Source organism: Phascolarctos cinereus, unplaced genomic scaffold, assembly GCF_003287225.1.
Source record: "Phascolarctos cinereus isolate Bilbo 61053 unplaced genomic scaffold, phaCin_HiC Scaffold_4;HRSCAF=312, whole genome shotgun sequence".
In the NCBI taxonomy this organism is placed as follows: domain Eukaryota; kingdom Metazoa; phylum Chordata; class Mammalia; order Diprotodontia; family Phascolarctidae; genus Phascolarctos; species Phascolarctos cinereus.
The window spans coordinates 120,524,548-120,543,748 of NW_027555847.1; the positions used below are offsets into that span (position 1 = coordinate 120,524,548).

A 19,201-nucleotide genomic window follows, 5' to 3' on the forward strand; every position below is an offset into this window, starting at 1 on the left:
ATATGGAAAGATAGGTTGGAGGGAGGATGTAAAGATCTTTAAATGCCGAACAGAGGAGTTGCTATTTTGTGCTAGAGGCAACAGGGAGCCCCTGGAGTTTACTGAGTAGGGGAATAACATGGCCAGACCCTCATTTAAAAAGAATCGCTTTGGCAATTGTGTGGAGGGTAGACTGAAGAGGAAAAGAAACTTGAGGTTGGGAGAGCAGTTAGGCTACTCTACTAGTCTAGGTAAGAGACTGAATTAAGGTTATGTGAATAGTGATAAGGGGCTGGATACAGGAGATTTCGTAGAAGTATTGATTTGTCTCATGATTGAGTTGTCTCACATAAGTGTGAGTTATGCTGCTGCTGTTGCTGCTGAGACAGCATTGCCCAAGAATCAGGAAGATTTGAGCTAAAATCTGGCTTCTGTGACACATTAGCTGTGTGACCCTGTGCAAGTCCTTAACTTTTCACTACTCCAGGAAACTCTCTAAGACTATATTGCGGACCAATTGCTAATCTTTGGTAGAGGGAGCTTCCCCATCAGAAGTTCCCTACACCAATGACATCATAGGCTTGGCCACCTCCCTCCCCATGTCCCTCCTCTAAATGTTATTATTTCCTCTGGAAGTTTAACTGATGTAGAGCAACATGCACAAAAGGGCCCTGGAAACTGCCACAGTCAGCAAACTCTTGATTTCCTTGCCAAGTAGAGAGATATGGCAGATTTAGAGTACAGTCTAGTTTGAAATACACACACACACACACACACACACACACACGTATATATATGTATGTATGTGTGTATGTGTGTGTGTGTGTGTATATATATATATATTTATGTGTGTGTGGAGGATGATATGGAAGATGATGAATGAATGAGCAAGGCATTTATTAAACATTTACTATGTGCAAAGCCCTGCGCTAAGCATTGAGGATGCCAAGAGAAAAATATAAGCAAGGCCTTCCTCTCCAGGCAGTCACATTCTAATGGGGGAGATGATACTCATAAAGGTTTCAACTGCAAGATAGAAAGGTCCTGTAGTCCTTAGGGGACAGCAGTGAAGCAGATAGTAATGCCTACTCTTTTGTGTCATTTCTACTAATAAAAAAATTTCATTTTGGATGTTGAACCATTTAACATCACCAAGGGCTTTGGGGACAAGAACTTTCTTTTCTGGGTCTTTAATAAATGTGAGTATAGCACCTTGTAGGAGCACTTGCAAAGCTGCACCTCTACAGGAGTAGCTTCCCAGGATGATGGCCACAGGCAGCAATCCAGCAGGGCTGAAAGTGTCACTGTTCCCAAGGCTCTTGGGATGTTTCCACTGGGGTCTGAGGGAAAGTGGTCTGACTTGTTTGGCACAAGCTACCTCCTGTCTCTCCCTCAGAGTGCTTGGCTGCTCCACCTAGGCTGATGTGTCTGTCCTTTGGGTGGCACTTGGTGAGCAGTTAGTAGGGGTCAGTGCCCTCCTCTCTACAGGAGTTGACTTCCCTAGATGATGGCTGCAAAGGTTGGCCTGGGAGTGGGACCAGCAGCACCATGATTTCCAGGGCTCTTGTTCCCACGTGCCCAAGGGTGGTAGTTGGTCATCAATTGCTGCTGGCTTCAGTACACTCCTGTTCAGAATCTTTGCTTAATCTTAGTCTGAACAGGCTAAGAAGCAATGTGATTTCAAACCTCTAGCTGTGTGACCCTAGACAGATCACTTAACTTCTCAGCAAACTCCCTATAACTTATCTACAGCATCATAGATGGGGTGAAATTTGTGCTGATAAAGGGAGTTTTTGTACTGGGAGTTTCAAACAGTAATGAAATTGAAGATGTGAATTTGCAGATAACACTCTATACTTTTCAAAGCATTTTCATCTCATCATTTGACCCTAATAGAACAACATAATATCATAGGTAGGACACAATACATATGAATATCTTCCTAGGAAGTATAGTTAGGATTCATTGACAGCATTCCAAGGAAGAGTCAGTCTACAATCATTTACTAAGTATTTGTTATATGCCAAGAACTGTACATGTGAGGAAAAGGGGTAAGGCAAGATGAACAGTGTATTCAAAATGCCCCCAAGGCGTATCTTGTTGTCTTCTAGCAACAGCATAAGTACTTTCTCCCCTTGCTTGGACTAAAGTGGATACTTCTCTTTTAAGGGGTTTTATCTTCATTGCAGCCACAGTATTTTGTCCTAAGGATGATAATTACTGCTAGTATCAAGAGACCAGAAACTCCACCATTTAAATGTCTGTGTCTTAAGGAAGACTTCACCTGCAGTCAGGATCTAAGGTGGTAGCAGGCTCTGAAAAATGATAGCTGAAATCAAAAGTGAGCAATAAAGTATGGTAATTGATTACATTGAGTTCCCCCCCCCCCGTGCTACAATTTAGGAACTTAGCAGCAGATTTAAGAAATGATTGGAAATAATGGGTCATTGAAATTTCTTTTCCTCTTTTTCCAGCTTCTTCTCTTGACAGTATTGCAGCTGACATGAAGGTAATTTAAAAAAAGTTCTGTGGATGCCTTTTGTTTTTACATTGATTTCCAAATATCAGAATATTCCTGCTTACCTCCACTCTTCTCCTTTCCCTTTCCCAGTGAACTTTATCTTGTAATGAAGCTTAAAAAATTCAGGAAAACTAACACATCAATCGCATCTGATAGCATATGCAACATTCCACACTCATGAGGATAATTATAAAAGTAACATATCTAAAACGACACATTTTCAACTCTGATCTTCTGGCAATAGTTACATTTCTTTAGTCAACGGTGGAAGAATCTCTCTTTGTCTTTCTATAACTTCACACCATTTGCCTCACTTGTCCCAGAAGGAAGGAGAGTCCTTGCCTGATCCAGTCATTCCATTGCCCCCACCCCCCCCACCCCATGACCTCCTACAACTCCACATCTGTTGCCTCTCATCCCCTTTCCCCACCCCTCCTCCAGCTGTACACTGATGTCTGTGACTCCACATTATTGGTGAGTCTATGTCTAGAACCTCTATGTTGTTCAAAGATCTAGCTAGCCTTATTGCTCATTCTTCACTTCCATCTTGGTCCACCTCTAGCTCTGGCCCCCTAGGGATTATGATAACCTGAACTCATTCCTCAATGATTTAAACATTTTTTTAAAATTACATTTGAGTTCCAAACTATTTCCCTCTCAACCCTGCACTAGAGAAGGCCAACATTTGACACAGATATATATGTGAAGCTATATAATATATAGTTCCATATATCAGTTCTTTTCTATTTTTCCTCTTTCTCTCTTTCTGTTTACCCCATCCCTTCTCAGAAGTCTAATTTTCTGACCATTGCCTCCCTAATCCATGCACCCTTCTAGGAGTCCCTCCCTTATCCTATCCCCTTGCCCTCCTAATTTTCTGTAAGTTAAGAAGACTTTTATGCCCTATTAAATATATGTTATACCCTCTTGAAGCCAGTTCCAGTGATTATAAGGTTCCCATACTACCCACCTTCCACACTATCCTCCCCTCCACTGTAACATTTCTTCCATTCTTGCCTCTTTTGTATGAGATAATTTGCTCCATTTTACCTCTTTGTACCTAATTTTATTTTTTTAGGATCATCCCATCATAATAAACTCAACCCCAAGCCTTTTATCTATACATACTCTTTTGAACTACCCTAGAAATGGTAACATTTTTAAGAATTACAAATATCATTTTCCCACATAAGAAGAAAACAATTTAACCTTATTAAGTCCCCTATAGGGATTAGTCTTTCACATTTACCTTATGTTTCTCCTGATTCTTATAAGTCAAATTTTTTGGTTCAGTTATAGTCTTTTCCTCAAGAATACCTGAAAGTCCTTTAGTTCATTAAATATTAATTTTTTTTCCTTTGCAGGATTGTACTCAGCTTTGCTGGATAGGCTATTCTTGGTTGCAAAACAAGCTCCTTTGCTTTTGGCAATATCATATCCCACACCGGTCTTAATGTAGAAGCTGCTAAATCTTGTGTTAGCCTGACTGTAGTTCCACAATGTTGATATTGTTTCTTTCTAGTGCTTGTAATATTTTCTTCTTAAACTAGGAGCTTTGAAACTTAGTTATAATGTTCCTGTGAGTTTTCATTTTGGGATCTCTTTCAGGTGGTGATCAGTGGATCTTTAAGATTTCTATTTTACCCTCTACTCTAGAACTACAGGGCAATTTCACTCAATAATTCTGGAAGTATAGTGTCTAGACTCTTTTGATCATAACTTTCAGGTAGTCTGACAATTCTTATATTACCTCTCCTTGATTATTTTCTAGGTCAGTTGTTTTTCTAATCAGATGTTTTGCATTCACTTCTTTTTTTTACATGTTTTTCAATTTTTAAAAATTATTTCTTGATGTCTTACAAAGTCATTAGCTTCTCTTGTCCAACTTTAATTTTTAAGGAGTTATTTTCTTTGGTAAGTTTTTGGATTTCTTTTTCTAGTTGTTTGACTTCTTTTAATAATTTTCTTGCTTTTCTTACATTATTCTTATTTCTATTCCCAATTTTTCCTCAATCTTTCTTGATTTTTAAAGTTTTTTTTAAAGTTGTCTAAAGAAATCTTTTTGGGCTTGTGACCATTATAAATTTTTCTTTGAAGCTTTCTAAGAAACTGTTTTGTGTTCTTCTGAGTTTGAATCCTGATCTTCTCTATCACCATAGTAGGTATCTGTGGTATCTAATGTTTATTCATTTTAATGACTTGTTTCTTGGCTGTTACCTTATGTTAAGGTCAGGCTCTGCTCCTAGGGCATAGGGGATAATGTCTTAGGCTTTAGGTTTTTCATGGCATCATTTTCTGAACTTTATCTGGGGGCATTTGACCTTTTGGTTCTTCCAGTGTTCTATAATCCAAGGCCAGGTGTGGTCATTGATCCTCTGGTTCATGCCTTTGTCTATAAGTGACCTCAGATACTCCTCTTTCCCCCTGAACCTCAACCAGGACTCCCAGCACCACTGCCTGGAAAATGCCCTTGTTCCTGTGGTCTCTCAGGTGGCTGTAAGGATCATCTTGACCCTCTGCCCTGGAACCAAAACCAGGTTGCTGCCTACACAGCTTCCCCCTGTTTGTTGTATCTGTCAGCTGTATCTGCCTGGAAGTCTCTGCACTTCAGTTGACCAAACCATCACCCCAGTGGATTAGACATTTCCTAATGTCATCCCAAGTTTTCTTAGGCTGGACAACTGCTTTACCCCGATTTTTAATCATTTTTGCCACTCAGAAATTTACCTTAAGTTATATATAGGGAATTTGGGAGACCCAGGTAATTTCCTGCCTCATTCTGCCATCTTCCCACAATCCCTCCCCACCCCCGATGATTAATGTACTCCCACCTTTTATAGTCTGTCCATACCAGTGATTTTGAAATACCCAGCTATCATTGTGCAAGCCCCATTCTGCATCTGCCATTGCCTAGCCCCCATTCCCATATCTCTACCACAGTATCCCACTCTGAAACTACTCACCCCTTCCACTGTGCCCCCTGGAATAAATGCCTGCTCCATAGGTTACAAATTTTAAAATTTCATTTTAAACATTTTCCTTTTTCACTCCTTTCATCTTCTTGCACTCATTGAGACCTGGCTCCTTCCTGATGACATAGTTTATCTGGCCACCTTCTTTAGCACTGCTTGCACTTTCACTGTTATCCTTCTTGGAGGGAGATGTAGAATATTCCTTGCTCCCTATTGTCGTGTCCAGACTCCCTTTCTACCACCAATACTCTACCACTTCCTTCGAGGTTCAAATGATCCATATTTATCACTAAGTCAATATTCTGGTAGTTGTTATCTACCAATCTACAGGACACTCTCCTTCCTTCCTCAGTGGGTTTAGTGGTTTGCTCATAGTCTTTCTCTTCTTCCCAACTCCTCTTCTCATACTAGGGAACTGCAACATATTGATACTCCTTCAAACATCTTACCTTTCCAGTTCCTTAACCTAACTCATTTCTCATAACTTACTCCTCCATCTTTCTCAGCTACACACAGAGATAATCATATGCTTGATTTTGACATCCACCACAATTGCTCCATTTCCATGCTTGTGAACTATGAAATTCCTTTATCTGATCATAATCTGTTCTCATTCCATATTTCTTTCTGCCTTGCAACCCTTAACCCTATTTTTCATCTACACTGGTATTTCCAATACCTTTGCCCCTTTCCCCCCACTGATCATATTCTCCTGCCTTATCCATAACAACCCTTAGTGAATCAGGTCAACGTTACACCGTCCTCTTCTTTTTAGTTCCTTTTCCCCTTATTCTATTACCTATCTTGCCTTGCTAAGCCCTCACTTCAGTTAGAATTTCCTTACAGAAAGGGTTCCAAAAAAAGCAGGCAATAGTCATTTATTAAGTACTTACTAATCATCTCTTAGTTGCCAAATCCAATGGCCTTTCCTCTGTCCTCATCCTTCTGGACCTCTCTGTAGTTTGTGACAGTGTTGACCAGCCTCTTCTTGAGATTTTTTTCTCTCTAGGTTTTCATAATAATGCTCTGTCCTGGTTTTCTTCTTCTCCTTCTTGTCTGACTGCTCCTTCATAGTCACCTTTGCTGGATCTTCATCTAGGTCATGCCTGTTAACCATGGGCATCCCTCATGGCTCTACCCAGGGTCCTTCTCTTTTCCTTCTATACTATTTCACTTGGATATCTCACCATCTGTCATGGATTCAGTTACCATCTCCAAGCAAGTGATTCTCAGATCTGGACTTATCTGAATCTCAGATCTATTTATCCAGCCAAATCCTTTCTCCTCTTCATTCTTGCATCTCCAACCGCCCAGTGGACCCCTTGAACTGGATGAAGTGCTGGGAAGACAAAAAAAAAAGGCAAAAACATGGTCCCTGCCCTCAAAGAGCTCAGATTCTAATATCTATATTACAGCATCACAATCGATGTATAGTTAGGCAATTGAAAAATCCTAGATATGCTTGGAGGATATTCCTGGCTGTGTATCGGATGTCTCTACTTCTAGCCAAATGTGGAGAGGCTCAGCAAAGTAAAGCTGATCACCAATTAAGGAATGATTTTGGCACCCATGAAGACCTTTTGTTAAGACATGGAAGGGTAGAGATCCTCACAGGTAGAGGGAACACCAATATTAATGAATTGATCTCTGGAAGTATTAAAAAGAAACAGGGTTTTTCCATCCACTCAAGATTTTGCTCTGTGATCACAGACGTAGATATTATTTATTTGCATTTTGACTTCGAGAGCTTAACATTATCTTTCCAGCTCTCCTAACCCTCTTCATATTTTCAGGAAATGGCTGTGTACTCAGTTTTCTTCCTTCTCCTGATTTTCTTGTCTTCCCTCAATTAAAAAAACCCAATTAAATAATAAAGCATGTTGTCTTCCAGATTTTAAGGGATCAAGCAGAATGGATTGCTCGGAGGCGTGAAATGTTATCTCCATATTCAGATAGATTTGGAAATATCTCATCTGGTCATGGTAACCAAGGGGATTCCAATTTTCACCATTCAACTTCATTTGCTGTCCGTCAACATCGATCACCTAGTCCACCTCTGCATTGCCTTCACCAACGCAGGTTTGCATTCTAGAATAATTGTAGACCTGTTGCTTGAGAGTACATCATTAGGAGTCAACCAGGAAGAGATCAGACATAGTTAACTTCTTTAAAATGTTTTGCTTATAACTGTTTGGAAGGGGGAGACAATTAGTCCTTTGAGGGCCTATCATAGAGATGGAACTTTTTGCTTAATACTGAATAGCATAGCTAAGAACCTATTGTTCATAATAAGATATATGGGGAAAGGAAACTCAAATTTCAGAATTAGAGATAGGAACTACACCAGTAATTTTATTTGTATATGGCATTCCTGGATGAAGAAGTTTCCTCTATCAAAGCAGTTTGGTGCTTTTTCACAACTTAGAATATTAGAGAATTCTCTAGTAATCACTAAGGTTAAATGATTTGTCCAGGGTCCCATAGCTAGTATGTATCACAGGTGGAACTTGAACCCAGGTTTTTGTGGCTATCCCACACTACCTTTATATACTGATTTCATTTATTCTTTAAATATACCCCTTATGTAATGATTTTCACATGCCACAAAAATTAAAACAATTCTGAAGGTTTTATAAAGGACTGGAAATTGGGAATATCTGACCTCCTTTTTCAAGGGATGCTGCCATGGAATAGGACATAAAAAGATAAGTAGGTTTTTAAAAGAAGGACTAATGTTTTGTCACAGGATTCTTAATTTTTTTTTTCTCTGGGCACTACCAGTGATTAAGAAGGGAGGAAAAATTCCACATATTCAAAAGAATATGGGTATTCACAAAAGACCCACTGAGTAGATATTATCAGAACCCAGATGACACACATTCTAAAAGGATGTATTAAGTCTGAAATAGACAAGGAAAATAGCATGTGCCACTGTTGAAGGAAAATGCAGGAAGTTTTCCAGAAATTATAATATCTTAGTTTTGGCTTAAAAATAGATTTTTAGAAATAGTCATTTAAACATTAAATGTACAATGATAAAACTAACTTTTGATTATGCACTCTAATCTGGAGAAAATCAAACATAAATAATACCATATTAATGTTAATATTTTACATGTTCATATTTAACTTTAGAATAAAAGTAAGAAAAATGACAGCAAAGTATGCTGCCTAACAACACAAATAATGACTAACAAAGTGAAATGACTTGTCTGTGGTCACATAGCTATCTACTGACTAAGTAGGAATGTAAGCCCAGGACCTGTAATGCTAAATTGACATTTAAATTGAACCAAAATTGCTTTAAGTGTTTGTAGTAAGGAGAGGTTACTTTTGGCTAGGGTGATGTGGAAAGACTTAATGGAGGTAGACACTTTAGCTGGGCATTGCAGTATGTAGGTAAGATTTTGTTAGGCAGAAAGGGAGAGGAGGCAAAAAGGCAATGATACGAACAAAGATGCAGAAGTAAAAAGTTATAATGTATATGTAGGAAACTGAATAGATTCATTCGGAACCTGTGGTTAATAAAGATGAATAGAGTTAATATTGGAAATGTGAGGTTCAGCCAAATTGAGTGAATGTAATGTTAAGGAGTCTGGACTTCATCTGACAGATAACGGTGAGCTACTGAAGATTTTTGAAGGGTGGTAGCATGGTTATATTTATGCCTTGGTAAGATTATTTTGGTAACTGTGTAGTAGGTAGATAGGATTAAATGTAAGAAAGGAGACCAGATAGGAGACTATTATTCAAGGAAGAGGTGGTGACAAGATGAACTAGGGTGTGATGAACAAAAATGTGCTTTTTGCAAGTGAATTATTTAAAATTTTAGTGTTTTTTTTTAACCTTCTAGTGAACAGAGAAAAGGTCCTGTATATACAAGACGTGGTGTGGATCTAGAACTGACAAGATTTGGCAACTGTTTGGATATGGGTGGTATTTATTAGAGAGAGGTTTCAAACCCTATGTGTCTGGAAGGGTGGTGATACTGACAACAATATAGAAATTCCGAGGTGGATTTAGTTTAAATATTTTTCAGTTTAAGTGGGGATGATGATGAATTCAGTTTTGAACATGTTGGATTTGAGGTACCAGTGGGAAATTCATGTGAAAATATCTTGCAGTTTGAGATATGGTACTGGAGTTCAGGAGAGAGATTAGGAAGGAATATATAAATTTGAGACTCATCTATATAGAGGGGATAACTAACCCCAAGGGAGCAGATGAGATCACCAGGGAGAAAGTATAGAGAGAGGAATGAAAGGCACCCATGGACAAAGCCTTGGTGGATATCTTCAGAGGATAGGAGGTAGATGATGATATGAGAAAGCAGACAGAGAAGAAATGGTCCAAAGGATAGGAGGAAAACTTAGTGTCATGGCAGTCAAGGGAGGAGAGAATATCTTGTGAAGTAGTAGCTTAACACGATCAACATTTGCCAAGTGGCTAGCTGGGCTTAGGGGTGCAGTCTGTGAACAAAGCTTCAAGGGGTTAAACCTGCAGTTTTGGTTTTATCAGCCTCATCCCTTAACCCACTGACCTACCATGAATGTAGGAACTGGATAAATTACTTAAATATTTTCAGGGGTTAAATAAATTCTTAAGGTTGTCTTAGAGAACACTCACTGTGATTTCCATTACATGGAAAATAATGATGACTTTTGGGAAATGTGCTGTATATACACAGTCATGCTTTAGAGTTTTGGATTCCCCTCTTCCTCCTCAATTTTTTTTATTGGCTGAATTCAAATGTGTAGGGTCCTGGTTAAGGCTGGGTCTAGTTTGCCACATGTCTCTGACAGAGGATGTGAAGCTCTTTGATGGAAGAGATCTGGAATTTGATGATTTAATCTATTTGACAGGTGCTGCAGCCCTCACTTCGCTTGGGAGAAGATTCATGAAAGGGTATGGGATCATCTGACCTCTCAAAAAGCCCGACAACGACTCTACCTGGTCAGTTAAATCTAGACAGTTGTTGGCAAAAGAACAACGGGCTTTTCTGAGATAACTGACTCCTGTGATCACAGGTCTCTGTGTTCATTTCATTTTTGCCTTTTTTTATTGCTGATTTTTTTTTTTAAACATCAGTCTTTTCTGGATAAGGCTTTTCTTTTGTAATGCCAAATCTTTCTGGAACAGTTGGATTAATTCATAGCTTCACTCAGAATGTCTACTAGAGTACTTTTGCTCCTGTTGTCCATCCATTATTGACCATTTCTGTCTTTTATTGTCTTTGCTCATTTGGTGGATGTGAAGTGAAGCTTCAAAGCTGGTTTCCTGTGTATTTTTCTTATTCTTAGTGATTTGAAGCATTTTTCATGCGGTCGTTGATCCTGTGCATTTTTTCTTCTGAAAATTATTCCCCGTATGTGAATAAATCAATTCAGTTTTTTCATTTACAAAATGAGAGGTTTGGACTCAGTGGACTCTGAGGTTCCTTCTGGCTCTAAGTTTATGATCTTGTGAAACTCTGTTAACACCCTTCGACCAATTATCTATTGGTTATTGAGTGTGACTGGTCTTATATTTTTGTGTCAGTTAGACCTGTATTTATGTTCCATTACCTTAAAGTCTTTTCTTTAAGATTGATATAGGATTATAATTTATCCACTTGGCCATGGCCCACTGGCCTTCATTCAAGGGCCAAAGAGCACAGTGTGAGGTAGAACAGATTTGTTTTTGCCATCCATGAAGAGGCACAACTAGTGAAAATAAAATGACAGAATGACAGAATTCTTAAGAGTTAAATTCATGGAGACTTTTTTTTGCCACTTGACTTATAAGATGATGTTTATAACCCATTGACAGAAACTCCTGATACTCCTCCTTTTGCTGAGACAGTAAGTATTCAAGTGACCTTTCACAATCTCAAAAGCAAACAAATGAGTTATTAATGGCAGTTAGTGCAACCTGAACATAACATCACAATCTAGTTAAATTTGTCCTCTGACTTTTGTGCTTGTTGATTCACCTTAGGAGTGACAGTCTTATCAAATGAACATTTTAAATGAACTTGTTCCTTTGTTCTTTGCAGGCACTCCTTACACTCATATAAAATGCATTCCTTCATATCTTCTCATCCTATGCAATTATTTTCCATGCTTTTTTCCCTATAAATCCTTCATAAAGGATTTTGACAAAGTGGAATTCTAGCTGTTTATTTCTCTTTTCACTATCTTAGAGGTAGAATGGGGCCAATGCGACATGCAGGCTGTCTAGCCATTGTTTTTTATTTTTGCTTCATGACTTGGTTGCCTCTTTTTCTGGTCATACATGTTCTTGGTGTTTCTTATTTTATTTTTCCATGTACAAGTCATCACTGGTAATAGGCCTTATTAAACCCATTGTATCTTTTCCATTGCCTTTTGGATAATTTCTCATTGTGATTCTTCTCAGATCATGGTGTTTTCTGATTCACAGACATATGATATTATTGAAAGAATACTGATCTTAAAGAAGCTGGCCTTTGTGGCAATACAGAGTTTGGAATAACTGAAAGTCTTCCAAATGCAACTCAACCTAATTTCATCCTGTTCTACAATTTTGGGCCTAGATAATTGTCTTCCCATTGTACCTGTCCAAGGGATGAACACAAATGCACAAATTTAATGGGCTGCCCCTCATAGTCTGGACAACACACATTTCCTATCTACCTTGTTTTTTTATGTGGATATTTAGACCAATCTGGTTTGCAATACTGTGAATTTTACTAAGGAAGTTTTCTCTTGTTCTGGAGTTCAATGTGATTAATACAATGTCATCTATGGTTAAGAACATTTGGAGAACTTTACCATATGTAGGGAATTCTTCTTTTGTTTTGACTTTGGGCAGCACATCTTCTGTGACACAGGCAAATACTTGAAGTGAACATGCATCTTCCTGTTTCTTAATGTCAGTACCCAGCAAATCATTAAACAAAGTTATTTTCATAATTGAATCTGTCATAAAATCTATTATGGTTTTATTGTATGTGAGGGAGACATCAAGGCTGCATTTTATTCTAGTGAGAGAAATGCATTAAAAAAGCCAATCAAAAGTAAATCGTGGTTATGTATATATATTTATATGTATTACATGTATGTATTACATATAGTTAATGAAATAATATTTAAAGGATTGCATTTATACAAAATGGGAAAAAGCACTCTATTTCTATCATTAGGGATGTTAGAATTCTGATCCCTCAATATTAATATTCTTTTATATATGTACCTGTACTCTATTCTTTCCTACCATCATCTTCATTTTTTCATTCTCTCTTTGCTCAGAAGAAAGCTCCTTGAAAAATTTCATTATATCTATGTTATCTTTAGTCTAAGGTCCAAGAAAAAGCATTCAGCCTCATGCCTACTTTCTCTCATCTGCTCACTGTGTGTCGTGTTCCTTTCCTTCTTCCTACTCATAGGCTTCCATTACTTGTCTCTTTGGTGGTGAATCTCAGATATTTTTAGGCATGTATGGGCTAGAAGAAATCCAACTGGTTCCCTGTCTCCCACAAATGCTTCAACTTCTTAGTGACTGGTTCCTGGGTCCTAGAGTTAGATGATTGGATCTAGAGCTGGAATAATAACAACTTGCATCTGTGTAAATGCTTTAAAGTTTACAAATCCTTTCCCTCTTGACAGCTCTGTGAGGTAGTTAGTGTAAATACCATTACTCTCAAATTACTCCTACAGCTGGGGAAACAGGCTTAAGAATTTAGATGACTTGTCCAAAGTTAATAAGGGTGAGAGATAGGATTTGAACCCAGATCTTTTCTGCCTTTAAGTCTAATACATTGACTGGAAGGGACCTTAAAACCATCTAGTTTTACACATAAAGAAACTGACACTCAGTAATCCATATAGAACAGACGACAATAGGGACAGGTTCATTACCCCACACCCGTGACAGTGCATTATTTTGTTTCTTCTCTACAGTTCATGGTTTTTTTTTTTGAGACATCTATGTTGATAATATTTGCGTGAATGAATGATGGGGCTAGCCAGCTTCTGTGTTCTTTTGTAGGGAGTAACTGACTCTGAAGTTGATGCCATCTTTGGAAGAAGGACCCCCTGTTTGAGGCGCTCCCCCCAACATAAACCTTTTGAGCGCAGGCATTACTAAGTAATTGTCACTTGTATAGGTAAGCAGCTTAAGTGATCTTTTTGTCTTTCTATTTAGGCTTAATCTTGGTTGCCTAATATCAAAGCAAAATTTATAAATTTATAAAGGCTATTTGGAGAGAAATTGAAAGGGAAATAAGGATGATGACCTTTCTTTCTGTGGTATGATACTTATTATTCACAGTTATCCCAACAAGCTTTCTCCTTTGTCTTTCAACATTGACATTTGAAAAGTATTTATTATACCAACCTTGGACCACTGCCTTTTTGATCTGTACTTTGCTGTTCAACAGAAACCAAGGATTTCAGTTAATGAAATGTCATTGCAAAGAGATTCAGTTACATTCCCTTCAATTCAATGAGAGAAAATATTTATTAAGTACTATGATGCACAAGGCAATATGTTGCACATTGTAGGGGAGGAAAGATGCAAGAATGTATAGGGGCTAGTCTCTACCCTCAAGGAGTTCTCTGTCTAGTAATAAGGTAAGTATATACATTATTATAATATTGGTTACAATATGATTAAAGGCTTAGGAGAGATCAAACAGTAGCCAGAGACATTCAAGGAATAAAGGATTTCCTTTACCCTGGAATAAGACAAAGGAGTAAGGGAAAATGCTCTAGAGGATGTGACGCTGGGCTATGACCCTGTGCTCTTCAAAATTTTTATCAAGGACTTGAATTAGGGCAGAGATGGCATTTTTTGTCAGATTTGTAGATGACCCAAAGCTGGGAGAGACAGCTAACATGATGGAAGGTCAGGGTCAAAAAGGAAAAGTTAAAATTATGGAACAAATCTAACAAGTTGAAGTTTAATTGGGATAAATGTAAAGTTTTCTGCTTAGGTTTAAGGAATCAGCTGCAAATGTACAGGATGGAGAAGTGAAGCTAAACAACAGCTTGTGGGATTTGAATGGACTACCAGATTCATGAGTCAGCAATGTGGTTTGGCAGCCCCAAACCCTAATACCCTGATGCAATCTTAGGCTGCATTAAGATGTAGTGGCCAGAATAAACCACTTGATAGTCCTGCTGTACACTGTGCTGATCAGACCACATCTGGAGGACAGTGCAAAGTTTTGGGTACCACATTTTAAGATGAACATAGGAAATTTGCCAAGAGAAGTGCACCCAGAGTCATAAGGGAACTAGACACCATGCCACATGAGGAACATGCTGCAGGAGAATCTGTTGAAGGAACTGGATGGAGATTTTCACTTGGAATAGAGAAGATTTATCAGGAACTCCATAGCTATCTTCAAGTATCTGAAGGGCTGTCATACGCAAGGGGAATTAGGTATGTTCTTCTTGACTCCAGAGGGCAGAAATAGGAACAATGGGTGGAAGTTACAGAGAAGCAGACTTAGACTTTTTCTGAGTAAAACTTCCTAACAATTAGAGTTGTCTAAAAATAAAATTAGTTGCCCCCTGCTCTTAACACAGTGCTCAGCACACAGTAAGCAGTTAATAAATGCTTGTTGATTGACTTTCCACACCTTTGAGATTTATTTGGGTCTCACTTGTGCTCTATGAGAAACCTAAAGGTACAAAAATTGTCCAGTCTAGTTAAACATATTGGCTGTGGCAATAGCCCTTCTTCTTCCTTAAACTTCCTTGGTAATAATGGCATGTGAAAGTTCTGGAGTAATTAAGATAGTATGTCTTTCCTATGTCTAGGATGCTCATGCAGGCATGACACTTGCCTTGTGAGCAATCCAAACTGTATAAAGCTTAAAATTCAATCAATTTAGTTAAACCTGTTGGCACTACTGGCAGCCTTTCCTATTCAAATAGTCTGTTGAGAATGCTAGAAACGTAGTTTGCCTGCTTTCTAGTAAGACTTTTGTAAAAATGTCTTATGCTAGTCTTGTGGAGAAGATGGAGAGATGTAAATTAGACTATTATATAATTAGAAGGTTTCATAACTGTTTGGATGGCCAGACTTAGAGAGTAGTTGTTAGTGGTTCAATGTCAATGTGGCAGGAATCTCTATGGGTATACTCTGGGGATTTGTGCATGGCCCATACTGTTTAACATTGGTATAGGTGGCATTCTCATCTGATTTGCTGTTGACACAAAATAAAGAGGGATAGCTGGATGATAGAGTCAGGATTCAAAAAGATTTAATAGGCTAGAGCATTGGACTGAATAAAATAAAATGAAATTCAGTAGAGATAGATAGATATGATGTTTTAAATTTAGGTGAAAAGTTCAACTTCACAAGTATAAGATGGGAGTAGCATGGTTAGAGAACAGTTATTCTGAAAATATTTTTTGAGAGGGTTGTTGACTGCAAGCTCATTATGAGTCTGAAGTATCATGTGGCAGTCAAAAAAAATCTAATGAGTTTGGGCTGCATTAAGAGAGGCATAGCTCTTAGGAATAGGGAGTTGATAATTTCATTGTACTCTGCCATTGTCAGACTTCATCTGCAGTAGTCTGAATGGACTTTTAGATGCCACAGCTTAAGAAGGGTATTGATAAGCTAGGGAGTACCCAGAGGAAAGCAACCAAGATGGTACAAAGCCTGTAATTTATGTCATATGATAATCAGCTGAAGGAACTGGGCAAGGTTAGCTTGAAGAAGAAAAGACTGTCACATGGAGGACAGCTAGGTGGTGCAATGTATAGACATGTTCTGTTTAGTCAGAGGGCAGAGCCAGGAAGAATGGGTGGAAGTTGCAAAAAGGAAAATTTAGGCTTCTTAAACTTCCTAACAGTCAGAGCTATCCAAACATTTAATAGGCTGCCCAGAGAGGTGGTGGGTTCCTCCACCTTTGGAAGTCTTCAAGCAGAATCTGGAGGAGCTTTTACACGAGATGTTAAAATGAGGTTTCCTTTTGGTCTGCTGGGAAGCCTTTCAAACCTAAAACTCTGTGATTCTATAATTTGTGAGTTCACAATGGTGGTACAAATGCAGCTCAACTCTAGTAGTCATATATCCAACATTTGTGCTGAACCAGCTAGCTACTTATTATTACCTGCCACAGCAGCTGGCCTTGGTGCTGGCCTTGGTGCTGACTGCTTCTAAAACATTGCTAACGATACCTCAATTTCTGCCAAGCTAAAGTTACAGTTCCATTGGTTGTCCTACTCCTTTAGTCTTTTAAAGAAGGTGAGGGTTCCATTTCCATCTATGTTTCATTCTTGAGTTAGTCATCCTCCACTAACTGATTCTTTGTATACTTACCATTGATTTTTCTTCATCTTTCACTATCCAGATAAAATCTGTAATTATCAGACCAGCCACAAAGCTCTGGGGTCCTTCTTATGAGTTAGAGTGTCAGATTTCGACTACTTGGCTCATTAACATGTTCAAGCAGCCCTAACCACCCTAATCCAATAGATTTCCTATCATTGTCTCAGGTCTCTATAAAGAGAAATTTTGATCTTTTACAATCTGAATTTTGGTCTCCTAGGAATGCATCTTCTATCTATAATAGAGTCAATATGGAATGCTGTCCTCCATAGTATTTCCACTTAATTCATTGTTTCTGCAGAACCAACTAAAGATCCATGTGGTGTGCTTGCATATGGTAATAGTGGCTCTATCATTATTGTATTTCATTTTCTCAGCTTCAAAATAACAGTGAGAAATTCATTACTTTAGAAATTTTATTCATTTCATTGAATATCTATTAACATGTTCTCTATGGGCACTGGGAATTCAGAGATACAATACACAGTTCCCCACTCTCAAGGAGTTTATAATCAAGTACACCAAGACAAATCCATAGATGACTATAACATAAATTAGAATTTGATAGATCAATAGGAGTGGTCCAGAGTAGTGTCAGAGATGACAAGGGACAGGTTCTTATGGCTTGGGGATGGTTGGGAATCAGGGAAGGCCTAATGGAGGAGATAGACTGTCATGTGGGCCTTAAAGGAACATTTCAGCTGGTGGATTTGTCATGCATGAGGGCAGGGAGTCCAAAGTCACAAAAGTGAGAAAATGCAGGACAAGATCGGGTCTTGGGCAAGTGGTCTGGTTTGATTGGAGTACAGCATATGTGAAATAGAGTATTGGAAAAGAGGGCTATAGTCAAATCATGAAGGGCTTTCAGGGTCCAACTAAAGAGGTTATAGTTTTTTGGTAAAAAATGAGAAGCTACTAAAAGTTTTTGAGCAGATGATGGATGTAATCAGACATGAATTTTAGGAATATTAATTTGACAATGATATGAAGGTTGTATTGGGGAAGGAAGACAGGAGGCAAGGGAAAAAAGAGACCTGTTAGGAAGACACATAAGGACTCCAGGTAAGAGGTAAGGAAGAATTAGAACCAGATGCTTTTTTGCTAGTAGCAAGGTAGCACAGGGGAGAGAGAACTTGGCCTGGAATCAGGAAGACCTCAGTTTAACTCCAGCTTCAGACACCTGGGCAAATCACTTAACCACTGTCTGCCTCAGTTTCCTCAACTGGAAAATGGGGATAATTAATAGCACTTACCTCACAGTATTGTTCTGAAGATCAAATGAGATAAAAATTTTAAAGCGATTAGCACAGTACCTGGAACATGGTAGATGCTATATAAATGCTTGTTCCTTTCACTCATGTTCTCTACCCTCTCCCTATTCTGCTAAGAAATTATACTTCTGGAGAAGATTAGTATAAAGAATAATATCCTTCAAATTGAAGGGAAAAAACCTTCAGTAAAAACCCTCTGAAGTAGAAATTTATTCAGGAGTTTGCTGACCTCATAATTCTCCACCTTGCCAACTCCTTGTACTCCAAAATTGGTTAATATTCTTGGACAAAGAATGCAAAGGGATGATTACTTCTCCAACTTGCTTTTGAGTTCCAAACCTGGAACAGAAATAGAGAAATTGGGTGGATGGCAGTTTTGTAGGGAATATAATGATTCCAGTTTTAAACAAATTGACTTTACTAGACCAGTGAGACATCCAGGAAATTAAAGGCATGGAAATAGAAAGGTTGAGTTTGGAAATATTAATTTTGGAATAATTTGTATAGAGAATTTAATTGATGTCCCAGAAGTTCGATTAGGTTGTCAATGGAGAGATTGTAGAGAGAAAAAACGGTGACTGTGGATGGAGCTTTGGGGTCTGCCTACACTTCAAGGGATGAGGAGAAAGAGGAGCTGTGGAGGAAAGTGGAAAAGGATCTCACAGCATAGGAAAAAAGTTAGGATTGGAGTATCATAAAAGCCCTTCAGTGTCAGGAAGCACAAAAGTTATAGTTTGCTTATTAGATTGTAAATTCCTTTTATATGTTGTACCCTCAACACCAAGCAAGGGAGGCCTTGTACATAATAGGCACTAAATACATTTATATTGAATCAGAAAAAAAAATAGACATTATAGCTATGATAGTGATTTTTTTCATCCTTTTAGATGTATGTGATCATTTTGAAGAGCACTAAGGTAGGTGCACCTTAGTTCAAACTCCTTACTGATCTCATTCCCCTATATATGTTAATCATACCTATTTCAGTTAGGTGCAGAGGTTTTACTTTCCTTGAATATAGAACTCCTTTATGGGTTCTATGCCTTTACCTGAGCTGCCCTTAATGCACAATCTAGCCTCTTACCTCCATTTTGGCACCTCCATGATAGTTAAAAAAGCATTTATTGAATACATAGAGCAAACGTACCAAA

At 38.3% G+C, this 19,201-nt stretch overlaps 1 protein-coding gene across 3 annotated transcripts in view; it reads left to right on the forward strand.

Annotated features, from left to right (window-relative positions):
• Positions 1-19,201, forward strand: part of SPATA6L (spermatogenesis associated 6 like) — a 101,942-nt gene that overhangs the window by 75,831 nt on the left and 6,910 nt on the right. For 2 of the 3 annotated variants that reach the window (XM_021006323.2, XM_021006325.2), the window contains 4 exons: positions 2,454-2,488; positions 7,364-7,551; positions 10,335-10,425; positions 13,480-13,597. In XM_021006323.2, the coding sequence (XP_020861982.1) occupies positions 2,454-2,488; positions 7,364-7,551; positions 10,335-10,425; positions 13,480-13,578 (413 nt within the window). In that variant the 3' untranslated portion in view covers positions 13,579-13,597. The remainder of the gene's footprint in view (positions 1-2,453; positions 2,489-7,363; positions 7,552-10,334; positions 10,426-13,479; positions 13,598-19,201) is intronic. The other variant, XM_021006324.2, reaches the window with a different exon arrangement.